The sequence below is a fragment of the Patagioenas fasciata genome, chromosome 1, assembly GCF_037038585.1.
Source record: "Patagioenas fasciata isolate bPatFas1 chromosome 1, bPatFas1.hap1, whole genome shotgun sequence".
NCBI lineage: Eukaryota > Metazoa > Chordata > Aves > Columbiformes > Columbidae > Patagioenas > Patagioenas fasciata.
In genome coordinates, this window is record NC_092520.1 from 184671414 (window position 1) to 184684979 (window position 13566).

At 38.7% G+C, this 13566-nt stretch overlaps 1 protein-coding gene across 44 annotated transcripts in view; it reads right to left on the reverse strand.

The window, feature by feature from the left end:
* Positions 1–3090: 3090 nt before the first annotated feature.
* Positions 3091–13566, reverse strand: part of NRCAM (neuronal cell adhesion molecule) — a 156493-nt gene continuing 146017 nt past the window's right edge. For 23 of the 44 annotated variants that reach the window (XM_071803176.1, XM_071803152.1, XM_071803128.1 and 20 more), the window contains one exon: positions 7394–13377. In XM_071803176.1, the coding sequence (XP_071659277.1) occupies positions 11538–13377 (1840 nt within the window). In that variant the 3' untranslated portion in view covers positions 7394–11537. Of the gene's footprint in view, positions 5450–7393; positions 13378–13566 lie in introns of those variants that run through there. The other 21 variants (XM_065835974.2, XM_065835914.2, XM_071803252.1 and 18 more) reach the window with 1 other exon arrangement.

Consider the following 13566-nt stretch of genomic DNA (forward strand, 5'->3'; position numbering starts at 1 on the left):
ACATGGAAAGCTTATTTGAAATTAAAATCCAAGTTACAGGGAAAGACTTGCTAAATTCAGGACTAGGCTGCACTGATTCTCACATCTGATTTTTGACAGACATGGTCTTATGGTATACAGCAATTTTTCTCTGAACATCTTAGTAAAAACCTCACCATCCAGTGATGAATGGAAATAAATCACTCTTGAAACCTATCCTACTAGATGTATTAAAAAAAATACATGCCTGACAGGCAACCAAGGCCAGACCAAACCTACAGACAAGCTTGAGATGAGTGACAGGCAAATTAATCTTGTTTCTTCTTTTATATTGTACACGGAACATCAAATTCCAGCTATTAAAAATAGAAAATTTTACATACAATTAAGAAGGACATTGCAATTATTCTCCCCAAGCTTTTGTGTGTAGAAGTGAAATGTATACTTTGAGAGTGAGCCTCTAAAAAGTGTGACTATGCCTCTGCAATGGTCTTCTCACATTATTTTTATTATTTCAAATCTCTGCTGAACGACTGATGAGCAACAATCTCACCAAAATTAGCTACATAGTTAAAGTGGTTTGCTTTTTGAATATTTGTAGTAGAACGATTTCAGTTGCAGTCTGAAGTACATGATTTAGAAAAGACTGTGGTTCTGCCATGTTGCTGTCCCCAACACATAAACTGGCTGTGGCTGAGATGTCCCCGCTGGAGGCTGCTGTCATTAGCAGAGAAACACTGACACTCTATTAGACAGTTATTCACGAAAAAAATATTCATTATGCAAACCTCTGCCTGAAGACCTGCCTAAAATGCCACAAGAAGAAGTCTCAGCTGGCATAAATGAACTCAGTTTCAGCCAGAATTACACTGTCTAAACCTTCCCTGTCTGAAAGCTCAGGTCTGAAAGCTTGGGCACACATACTTGTACAGCACAGCAGGCTGGGGCCCAGGGTGCTTTTCCTCCAGTAATATCCAAAATGTAACTGAAAGCCAGGCAGAATTAAATACAATTCACAGTACCAGCTTAGATTTTTGACATGATGCCATGGTTTTTTCTCAGCTGGCAGGTGAACCACACTGTCTTCTAAATGTCTTTATTTTTATCCTAGCACCTCAGGGTAGGAGAGAGAGGATGACTGGCTGGCCAGGTCCCAGTGACAGGAGCTGTCTCCTGCCCTGCCTCACCCTCCAATGTGTAACATACGCAAACCCATTACTTGCAAACTGGCTTCAATTTTATCCCACAAGGCTTCCCCAGGGGACAAAGCCAATGCTGCCAAATTCACATTTGGGCAAACTTCTCCAACCCCCAAATGAAGGATCCAGCTGTCAGTTATTAAGCATGATCTGAATTTTTCATCTGCTCACCTGTATGTGAGCACAGTAACGAATTTTGAGTGTACTTTTTTTTCCCAAAAAGTTTTGAGATGACAAGGATCACAATGTTCCTTCTTGTTTATGGTCACGATGGATCACATCTACTGTCTGTCAAGAGTCCTGTTGACATGTATTTATCTTGACAGGTTGGTCTAAAGTTTCCACTTCGTGTGTACAAAGAGCAGCAGTTGGATTTATCTGCACCCCAGGGGGCATGACTTGGGGGTAGATTCCTACAAGTAGCACATTCAGTTACTTCCATCTTCCCATGATACCAGTTTCTACTTCTGCCAGTTCTCTGCAATGTTCTTTCCTAAGGTAACAGGAGCGGGAAGACTGAGAGGGAAGTGGACAGAAATGCAACAAAGGACAACTGGTTTCTAGAAATTCTTGAAATCTCATCTTCCTGCTTTCTCCCTAACTCTTCTTTCAGAGAAGAATATACTTCTGCGTTGTAGAGTATTTCTACATACATTATTTCTCTAGTTTCTCTACTGAAATGGGTCAGACAGTGTATGAAAAGAATTTGGTTCCCAAATCTTTTGCCATCTCTCCTACATGGAGACACAAGGAAACTGTGTTTTCCTAGAAACAATGAAAAAAAAGAAGATGATTACAAGGAAAAATACCATTGTGGTATCCTCTTTAATTCCCCCTGGACTTATACAATCACTTCAGTGAGAATAAACCAAAAGGAAAAGGTCTGAAAGGAAAATGTAGCAACTCTATGTATTAGTACACTTTGGCGAACATGCACAAAGAACGTACGTGTGTCTCCAGAAATGGTTATTGTATGAAATCTTTTGTCCCAACAAAGCCCAGGGAACTCAGACTGCTCTTTTCAGAAATTACTCTTTAATCAGAACAGAAACAGCTGTATTCCATATATCCCAGTCAATTCATATTGCTGGAAAAATCGATAGATACCTGTACAGAAAAATAGGCAGCCCAGTATCTGGAGGTGCCAGAACTGAGACTATGCAGATGATAGAAGCTGGAACAGCCCAGGGTTTCCAGTTCCACGTAGGTGGCTCAGAAGTCTGACAAAACGGCTCCTGAGTCAGTGATAAAATCCCCTTTTCAAGCATCAAGGTCAAACATCAACTTTCTGATGTATCTCGTGAAGCATTTGTATCTCCTGGAATCCAGGGCTCTCCCATAGCCTTCTTTGCAGAGCACCTGCCCTCCTGCCCAGCCTGTTTCCATTCACACACCGAACAAACAAGGTATGAAAAGAGCATTGCAATGGATTTTGTGTGCTGTAAAATATGTTATTTATAATTCCCTCACTTCATGTACTGTTTAAAAATAAGCACCCAGAATTTTGTATGTCAGACAACTGGTTTAGGACACAAAATCCTGATTTGGAATCGTATCTGAGGGCTCTTCATTTCTAATAAAGATGTTTATTTTCTCTTACTCACTCTTACAGGTTTGGAACACAAGTGTTCATTCTTTTTTCTTTGCAGAAAGATGACTAAATAAAGCATTCATGGAAGTAAAAATTGAGTTCAATGGCAAATGGTCAGACAAATTCACATTTTTTTTTTCAAAAGGTAGCATGTACATATAGGCAACTTTCCATAAATAATTTGGTAGCAATACATGAAGTCTTGCAACAACATGGGAACAACTCCTGCCAGAGCTGTTTAATGTCTTTTTGCACTTTGAATTCTTAATTACACAGTGAATCAGATGTGATTTTTACTGCTAGTGTAAACAGAACAAACAGTGAAATTTTAAAACCACATTTATTTTTAATACAAAATCTGTTGCACTATTACAGAAGTGAGCCTGTATGTTTACCCCCACATGCACAGATAATTCAGCATCTACAATTAAATAAGAGTAAAATTATATTTCTCTTTTACTAAAACCATTGGCAAATATTATTATGAAAATTTTTCTTTGTGCTTTGTAATCAATGTTTGTAGAATTAATTTCTTATTTCGGTTCTCATTAAGAAAACTGAACAATGGAAAGCTTGAAGGTGTGAAAGCAGCATATTACAGCTCGCTTACACTTGTGATTGCTTTATTTGTGCTTTACCTACAATATATACATGAAAGCTGCAAGGTGTACTATGGTCTAATGTGATGCACAGGCAAAAGCTCTGAATGGTTCAATTAGAAGTCTGCAGTAGATAAGTAGAACGGTTCACTAGTTTGTTTTCACGGCAAAAAAAAATATATATTTAAGTAGATGCTTTAAAATACCATGCACACCATTGGCTATAGTACTTCTTCCACAGTACAACATAAGCTTTCTTGGTTTATTTGTCTGTAACATCTAGAAGCAAATAGCATCTACGCTTTGAGTGTATTTACAAATTCAACAAAATATCTACATATAAAAAGCTTACTTAAAATTAAACTTGATGCAAGTTATGAAAAACCAATTTATTGGCAAATGAAACTGAGCATTCCTTCAACCATAGGTTGTTATAAAAATTTATATTTGGAGGTAAACATTTGATTGATATAGTATGCGAGAAAACAATTTTGTGACCGATAATGGTAATCCTTTACCACTAAACTGTATTAGCACTTGTCAGGTCGAATTCTGCGGTTCTGAGCGGTAACCCCTGCGTTGCTGCAGGGTGTCGATAATGACAAAGCTGCCACAGTGATCAGGCTGGGACACAGAGGGAAATGCGCTCTCGCTGGTGCAGTCGGCTGGTTTGGTTTTTTAACAATTGATTTTCCAAGGGCTTATATCTTGCCGTGCTAGTAAGCAATTGAATCCTGGTTGTGTTTTCTGTTGTTGATTGTTTTTCCTAACTCTCTAAGGCCGTGAAAGTATGTTGTGCTGTAACTGTCTAACATGTATTTATTATTTTTAAAGGAAAAAAAATCATACTCTTCTTTGTGTGATTTAAAATATTTAAATCCTTCCATTTTTAGCACAACAGCTTCGTAACACTTTTTTTTCCTTCACATTTTTACTTTATTTGGCAATGACAGTAGTCTGCTAATCACAGTTTACTGCACCAACTGATTTAGTAGTACAGCGCATTATGGAATGCATATCGTATAAAGGCACTGAATGTATTTTGCCCTGTTTTCTGGAATATTTCCTCTCATTTTAAAGTTTTTCTTTCAGTGACTGTACAAATTCCAAAATGCATTGCAATGCGTATCTTTTATGCCCTAAAATCAATCCAATGTGTTTTGATGTAAAAATAGAACACTGTACTGCTGTAATACTTGATAGATTAAAAAGGCTATAAAGTAATAGGAGCAAAGAGCAGATAATAGGGTCTCATTAAGCATCAGCAAATGCAAGTGTCATACTTAAATCATTTAGCAATTATATACTGTACATACTGTTCCTAACTGTCTTGCAAAAAGACATATGATAGCTAGACATTAAGTCACCAATTTCACAACAATGTCCACAAAGACATTGAAGTTCTATATAATACTACTATAACACTCTGACAATGAAAACGGAATTCATACCCAGGGATTCAGCTGAGGACTGCATAACAAATTGTCAAACCATGTTTTCATAGTGTACACAAGATCATCCATGAATTGTGTAGCATTTTTTTTTCCCATGCATTATACTGTATTTTCAACAGGAAACAAAATTACAAGCCGTTGTTATTGTTTGTGTCAGTTCCTTTTAAAAAAAGTAAAAATAGCCAAGTTTCAAACAAAATTTGAATTTTGTATTTTGATACATACCACTTAATGTGTCATTACGGTGTATAACTGTATTGACCTGCATATTCTCATAGCATAAACATCTTGTGGTGAGGAGCTCCGTTACCTGCATGTTCATAGTATGAGATGGAGGACTTACAAGTGCTTTAAACAAACTGAAGACACAAGGGGATGAAGTTCTGTGGTTACACAAACGAATTCATGGCATTTACAGGAGAAGGAGCCTCAGAGCTTTCATTTCCTTCTGCAGGTTCTTTCTCTTTTTTACCACTATATTGTCCAATAAAGGAGCCATCCTCATTGAACTGACCATTTACACCTTCTCCATAATCAACTAAACTATCATCACTGTCTTCTTTTTTCACAGTTCTGTCTGAAGGTGTCCGGCTTCCCTTTTTTAGAGGTTTATGGTCCTCTGTATCACTGGAGACACAAACAAACAAACAAAAGGAATTAACCGACGTATTATATATAAAGACAAATCTCAGCCATGCATGCAGAGTTTACAAAAAGCAAGTGTGCAGCCCTAGAACCCTTTAGTAAACCCACATCACATTGTAGAGACAAATCAATATGATGCAGTTGACATGAATACATGGTGTAGGAATGGTTTAAACAGAGAATGTCTTCAGTGGAAGGAGGTGGGGCTTGTGGTTTCTTTTTCCCCCCCCCATCGTGCATGACTTTTCAATTATAAGACCTGTGCCCTTGGCTTGGAAGCAATTTAGATGCAACTGCAAGCATTAAAAAGTGGGTTTAAAGTTACCAAACAAAAATTTATTTGTTCTCCAAAGTAGCGAGCTTATGATGTGCTGTGAAGTTAGTCTGTTAAACTTCTTAATTTCTTTGGCTCCTTGAACATGAATGAAGAATGAACTTGGTTAAATGAAATATACTGATTTTCTTTACTAGTATAAAGAAAATAGAAGTGCTGCATTTCAAATAATTTGTTACATAATGCAGGCCAGACTTGCAATTTTCAGCCTTACCTTTCAAGAGACCTACATATTCCATTAAAAGGGTGCGGAAGAAACAAATGAAAATAGCCTAAGAAGAAAAGCAAAGTCCATATCCTGATAGTGATCAGTATTTTATCAATAATTAGTTGCTCTTAAAATTGCGAAAGATTTACTGTATAGAGGTAAAAGCAACAATTCAGCTTACAGCAGCTATAGTTGAGCAGTTAAGAGCATGTTTAGGTTTTTTTTTCACTACTTATCAGATCAACCTCCTTATCCTAATCCATAACTGAGAACATATTCTGACAATGATGGTGATGATGGAGAACACCACAAAAAAGGAAAGAGGCAGGGTGGAGAGATCCCTGCAGGTCCCTGTGGTCTTTCTCTGGTCAGTGGGAAAGCTGCAGCAGCACCAGCCTCCCCAAAGGAACGTGCAGCTGTGCTCAGCTCGTCTTGCATGAAACAGATGTAGCCGAGGTCTTTTCAGAATCTTTTACTCGGTAATTCAGCTTCAAGATGAAGATTCCTGCAGCATTTCTAATTAAAAACCACTATTGCCAGCTGCACTTTTGGGTGCATAGAGAGTACAAAAGCATAAGTGATTTTTGATTTTTTATTTAAAGACACCCAGCTTATGGAAAATATAAAGAAATGTGTACAGAACATCAAGGAAATAAAAATATATTTACAATATCCACAATATTAGGCTAAACATATACTCAGCAAATTATTTTAACTATGTAATTCCTAAAAACAAATACCTTAGTTCTTCCAATAACTGTATTTTCTACTTTTTTTCTAATGAGTATCTTTGAACACCCAGAGAAACCATATATATGTATATAGCACATTCAAGGTCACACAAATTATATTGTTAAATAATAAATGCCCCATTGAGACACACTTCACCATTGCCAGAAAACCATTATGCCAATTTTCCATCAGGCTGCTTCTTCCCATCTCGTCGTCTTTTTTTTTGGCTTTGGAAGGCTCCAAGTGTTCACATTCTAAAAGGAATATACCTCTAATACGCATATACTTACAGAGAAAGCATACCTGAGGTTTTATTCTTCTATACATATACAAGAAAGAAGTGGTACAAATATCTATCATTAATGTGCAATAAAACCTTCATGTTTAAAATACACAAAGGCAAAGACTCTAAACTTGACTGTATCGATGTTGACTTTAAGTTATTGCTGTATACATGGCATGAGGATAAATATCATATCATTGTTCTTCTGTGCTCACTGATATTGCAAACATACAGGCAAGTACCATTGAAAAGAATGCTACTCCAAAATGTCGAGCATCCAGCAGCAAAGTGCAAATGTTTGTAACACTGCAAACACAAGCAGATTACGAAGACATCGCTGAAGAGAGTTCATTTTGAAGGACCCTATATTTGAAAGGTTGAAGATAGAATTGAGTATTTAAAAGTCACATGCAATGCAGCTTTTCCATTGCCCTCATCAGAGGGCACTAAAGTCATTAAAACAGACCAGGCATGTCAACTGAAGACCAGATCCTCAGTTTGAAATAGTGTCCGGTCCTACTGCCAAACCACAGGGGTTAACGCTTTCTGGGTAACACCATTCAGTAAAGAACACTGTGCATATGGTTTGCTGTTTAATTTTAGGTGGATGACTTCATAATTGCTTACACTGTAATATGTAGGAATGAAAATAAATTTGCATTTGTACCATATTCCAACTGGTCAAGAAACTCTGTGCAAATATTCTAAAGTGTGACCCTATCCCGTATAATTCACTAGGCTGGAATTACAGTACATAAATAATACGCCATCCCTGTATTAAAAATATCCACATTTTTGTGTTTAATTCAACATAAAGGTTGTTTTTCATTTATAGATAAACCTGGGTAAGGGAACTGCTGCTCTTAAGGATTTTTGCATTGGCATTTTTGAAAACAAAGTTTATTTATAAGCCAAACAATAAAGAAATACTTACACAGTTGGTTGCATTGTGTCTGTGATTTTTCTGTATTTTAGTAAGGATGCAGATTCTATTGTCTGTATAATTAAAAACAAACAGACAAACCTGCAATTTCACCCAGGAGAGCACCTGCACAGGGGTGGGCACTGGTGTAAGAGCACGGCTACAGCAGATGCAAAAACTGAATCGGAATCTGGGGATTCCCTCCCTTTTTGCACTACACAAGTCCAGAAAGAAGTTTTGCCAAGCCTCTGGCAGTGGAAAAAGATGTGGGATAATCCAGGGTGCTTTCCACTCCTTGTTCAGGAAAAGGAAAAATATGCCATGGTACCATTTACTCTTTATCAAACTGGATTATGACTCTTGTATTAGATGAACAGAACGTCTCGGGTGGAAGGGAAAGAAACTGGGGAATAAAAACACCAAAACAGCAAGCAGGAGAGAGATAAAAAAAGTGAAGACATCCATGTTTTGGACAGCACTTTAGTACCCGTGGGAGTGCAAAGCAGAGAAGGGAGCCTGGTGCTCTGGGGAAATGAATGCATTTTCTGTTCGCTGCCAAGAAGCAAACTGCAAAAGCTTCTGAATTGCATTATGAATATGGATGCCCAAAGAGCTATAGAACACTTTAGGTTGTAGAATATATAACACTATATTGCAAAAACTTGTTAAAGCCATAAATTTTGATACAGTATCTGCAAGATTTGCTAATCTTGCTTATGATTGTTCACAAAACTATTCCAAAATGTTACCAGGATAGATCATAATTTCAGTTTTTGTTTGTGTTCCTTTCTGACTTTTATGCTTACCTACTGTAATATTATGAAATAAAGAATAAAGTGCAAATTGGCTTGCCTAAAATTAGAGGGGAAAACTGAAGAAGTTTTTCAAAAGTGTCATGTATACAGAGCATACAATTAACAGTGAGACAAGAAGTTCTGCGAGGGAACAAAACAAGAAGTGGGCATGGGTATGAATTCTATATTTAGTTGAGACAGCCATGGGAGTTAAGAGTAGTGATACTTTTACTATTTGCTGTCTTACAAATTAAGTCTATAATTGTAGCTTTTTAACGATGAAAGTTTATCAATGAAGACTGATATGTACCAGTTATTTTGGTAAGTACTGGTATGTACCATACACATTTCTTGCCCTTTTAGTAAGAGCAGTATTTAATACCCTAAAAGCATGATTTAAATATTTTTCATAAAAGATTGCTAATATATTAATACACTTCTTTTTCTTCTTAGTTAAATGAAAAACATACCAAACTTTCAGATAATGATTAAGACATATAAGAATGACAGAGGTGACAATAAAATGTCTAAGTGCAAAGTAAAATCTTGTTTTTAAAAAAAACCTAAATCTTCCATTTCACAAGCTCATCGGTTATTGAAAGAAATATGTACCTTGAAATGTTCTTTCTTCTTTCAACTTTTCAATTTTTCTTCCTTAGATAAAGGCACATGCAGCAACCAGTCAGAATGGGGCAGACAGTTTTACGATGCCTCTGCAGTCCAGCAGGCAACTAGTTCCCGCTAAACTTTGCCACATTCATGGACATGCAAAAAGACTCAATATATGGTTAGCAATATACTACTTTTCCTTATAACACAACTGTCAGATGAAAGGCAACATAAAACAAACCAAATGGGTAAAGCACTCTGGGCTTTGCAGAAAGATGATGCAGAAGATGAAAACTGTTTGCAGTAAATTCCTTTTTCTGTGTCTTCAGGTCAACGGCCCAGAAATGTTTAAGGAGTCACGTAAAGCCACAGAAGTACCATACACTGTGGCTTCCCTGCACCATCCAGGAGAACCTTGGCCGCAATACCTACTGGGATTCTGCTCCTGCTCCTAAATTGCTAGGACTGTGCAGATGCAAAAAGCTTTCCCTGTACACTTATGCACCTGTATCAATCCAGACTTCAAAACATTTTGCTGTTTCTAATCTAGCTAAGACATAAGCACATCTACGTTAGTTTTCTGAGTAGTTTTTCTTTAGCATCTCTCTAATACTTAGTATTGAATCCTGGCAGAAGCTGGAAAAAATGGGAGATTAAGCTCTGGCTTTAAATGGCAATGGGTTGAAAAAATAGTTGTTAGCCAAAGAACCTGACTTACTCCTTGTGAAAATTTTAAAGAAAAATCAGCTTGAGAGACGTTCCATCAAACTTTCCACCTTTGTTATTTCTGGTGGAAAATTATACAAAGAGAAACCAAAGCACTGATTTAAAAAGTAGTGACACAGGTGCTCAAGAACTAAAATAAGAACCATCAAAGAAAGCACGTGTGTCAATGAGGACACCATAAGACCGCTGCCAAATCCATTCAGACTATTCAGAGACAAAATCCTTCAGGTATTCCAGTAACTTCACCTCTTCTGCTACAAGGGACTAAGTTCAGAATTATGGTGCTGAGCCACAAATCATTGTTAGGTCCCCCTGGAAGCACACCTAAGGTGCAATAAAAACTGAATAACTACAAGAGAAAAAAAATACTATTGTAGTTGTTACAGACTCTATCCTCATCATTAATCAACCCAGAAAAAGAAGGAAGAGTAATATATTATCTAGCAATCTCAGAACTCTCCACCAATCATTTCCAGAAAGTTTCTCATAGCGTATCCAAGAATTTCCAGGAAAAACAATGTGTCAAAATGTTGAAGAGGCAAAATAATCCAACAAAATGTGCAGACATCCTGCATAACAGCACTAGCAGTTCTGCTGCTGTAGTTGCCTTGTCCTTTTTGATCTTTCTAAGAACATTTTGCAGACTGCAAGGAGATGCCAGGCTTTCTGACTTCTCGTAACATTAACTAAGAAGTGCATGCTTGCAGTCTCTCCCTACCCATGAATCCGCAGGTCTGTAGATGACATAACTTCTTAATGTCTCTTGATTTAGGGTCCAGGATGGAAATTTAGGCTGCTTTATATGCCTATACTGACCTGAACAGGGGCTATGGGTAGTCTTTAAATTTAAATAACCACACATTTGTGATACTTCTTATATTTCTTGCGGTTTCTTGGTGTAAGCACTGACTGTCCACAATTTACCGTCTCAGTCTTCTACAACTCAGGAAACCACTGGGACTGTAGTGCAATTCGTTTGCCACAGAGGTACAATTTCCCCTCATCGTGTAAAGGTGCAGGTCTGTCTCCAGTCACAGGAACATCGCGTGCCCCATCATTCTGTGAGTCCTGAACCACCTGTGCTTCCTAAAGCGTAATTTCCTTCATTAGATTGATATGGCAGGAAAATCCAGTGTTGGCGGGTTCTGCAGAAAGTACTCCCTTAAATGAAGTTGAAGAGTGCAAAACACTGGGCAAGCCCAAGCCATCCCAAGAATACAGGGAAGCCTGGAAACTGAATGTGACAAAAACCTCCCCTAAAATTGAGAGCTATGACTTCTCTAGAAGATCTCAATTAGTAATTAAGATCTACATAATTTAATAATGTACATGTTATTTTGAAACAACTAATTTTCTAAGCACCAGGCTTACTTGTTCAGAATTTTTGAAGTCTATTCAGTATAAATTTCCAAGTCTTTCTCTCTTCCCACTTCCTGAGAAAGAAGGAAGCAAGTCTGGGTTCTCAGAAAGTTCCTCTTGATGGTCTGATGTCTCTGTGGAAGTCAGATGTCCTTTCATACTTGGCATGAAATGATTGTGAGACCTTATACTTTCCCTTCCCTCCTTTAAACTTCGGGGTAGAACGGAAGGAGCTCAGACACTTGTGAGGATAAGAAAGTGAAGAGCTTCCAACAGAGCTCCTTTTTTTCAGCTGATGTAAGGAGTGTTTGTGTTCTGAGAAATCCTTCATGATCTGAACCAAGGATTCACCAAACAGCTTGCCACCTGTGTATGGTAAAGACAGCAGTTTACATTTCAGATCTAGCAATGAGGTCCAAGGACGTAGCCATATAGCTCTCCTGGCTACAGTGAGGCATGCCATATTTTTAATGGTGAGTCTCAGAGAATCCTCAGCTGCATCGTGGATAAAATTAGCTGCAATTTTACACAGCCTGCGTTTCCTCTGCACGGCACCAGATGGGACCCATTTCTTTTGGAATCTGGCTTGTTCTTCCTCCAACCATATTAGTAACGCTCTAGAAGCATAAGTGCAGTAGATAGCTACTCCAAGCTGGGCTGCAACTAGCTTGAAAGATCTTTTAATTGCTTCCTCAACCTTTCTATCAGTAGAATCTTTAGGGAGAGCATCTTTATTAGCAGGCACTGATAGTACGGAATCACCACTAACCAATGCCCTGTCTACCTGAGGCAAGGTCCCCCACAAAGCAGCTTTATCCACTGGGAGAGGATAGAGTTTACGTAGGACTGCTGGGGCTTCATGCTTTGCTTCAGGATTACCCCAAATCCTACAGACAAGATCCTCCACTGCTGAATGGACAGGAAGCGCATTATCTACCTCACCTTCTTCAGAGCGGACAGGCAGTTCTTCTGAAGCACATTCAGATTTGGGATATTTTAGCATCAACGCTCTCTTTATGTGCTTGAACAGATAATTCTGACTTGCCATGTCAAACTTACGGAGAGTATCTGGTCCTTCTTGGTCTTCTGTAAGGGATTCAGATGACACCTCCCCATCTCCAACAGATAAGTCAACCTCAAACGCCTTGTCAGCCTTAGATTTTGCCTTCCCAGAAGCTGTTCGATCTTTTGAACTGTCCATATTGTCAGACTCAGAAGTCTGGGAAGAGCTCCCAGTTGCTTCTAGAGGAGCCACTGGAACTTCTGTAACTGGCACCCTGGGATGCTTTTCTGGATGAGACCTTGTCTGTGTCACAGAAGTTATACTTTGTCTGGCTGCTGTCAAAGCATCCTTTAAGACAGTAGCTAGCTCAGGCAAAATTACAGATTTCATTAATGAATTCTTTTCAGATTCAGAGAAGTGAGCAGTAGAAGGTCTTACCTTCCTGTGGTAGGAGCCCTGAGTGTCCTCTGAATCTGAGCTGCAGTCTGGGGTCTGGCTGAACCAGTGCTGGAGAGAAGAATGCTGCTTTGCCAGTGAGCCACGAACTGAGTTGCAGCTGAGGGGTTGCTGGAGAGGGGACAGTTGTCCTGCCTGAGAATCTGAGCCCTCCTCCGACCCCGTTATCTGTTGCTCAGAAGCGTGATGTCTAGAGCCATGCCTGTACTTCCATCCATCTGACCCCTTTTCCTCTCGGCAGAGGGAAGCAGAGACAGAACTAACCCTTGTAAGCTCTGCAAACTGCCTAGCCCTCCTCCTGGTGTAGGAGGTCTCTGATCTGGTGCTGGAGTATTGATCCCCTGACCTTCTGAAGAAGCTGGATCTGTCAGATCTCACAGACTTTGCTTTGGTAAAGTCAGGGTCTGCTTCAGGAGAATTGGCACAGCTACCTTTTCTTTTCTTTTCCTTGTCCAGTTTCTTTCCTGTCCAAGCAGACATGGACCTGAAGTGATGAAAAAAGTTCAAAATACTCGAATTCCTAGTTATTTCAAAAATTACTTTTTTTTTTTTCTTCCCCAGGGAAACCCTATACCCCTTTTTCCCTTCATCATGACCAGTGCCATGTGAGGCAGACAAACTGGGAACTGAGTGACTGCAGTGATGCTGGGCTGCAGAGAAGGTGCCAAGATAT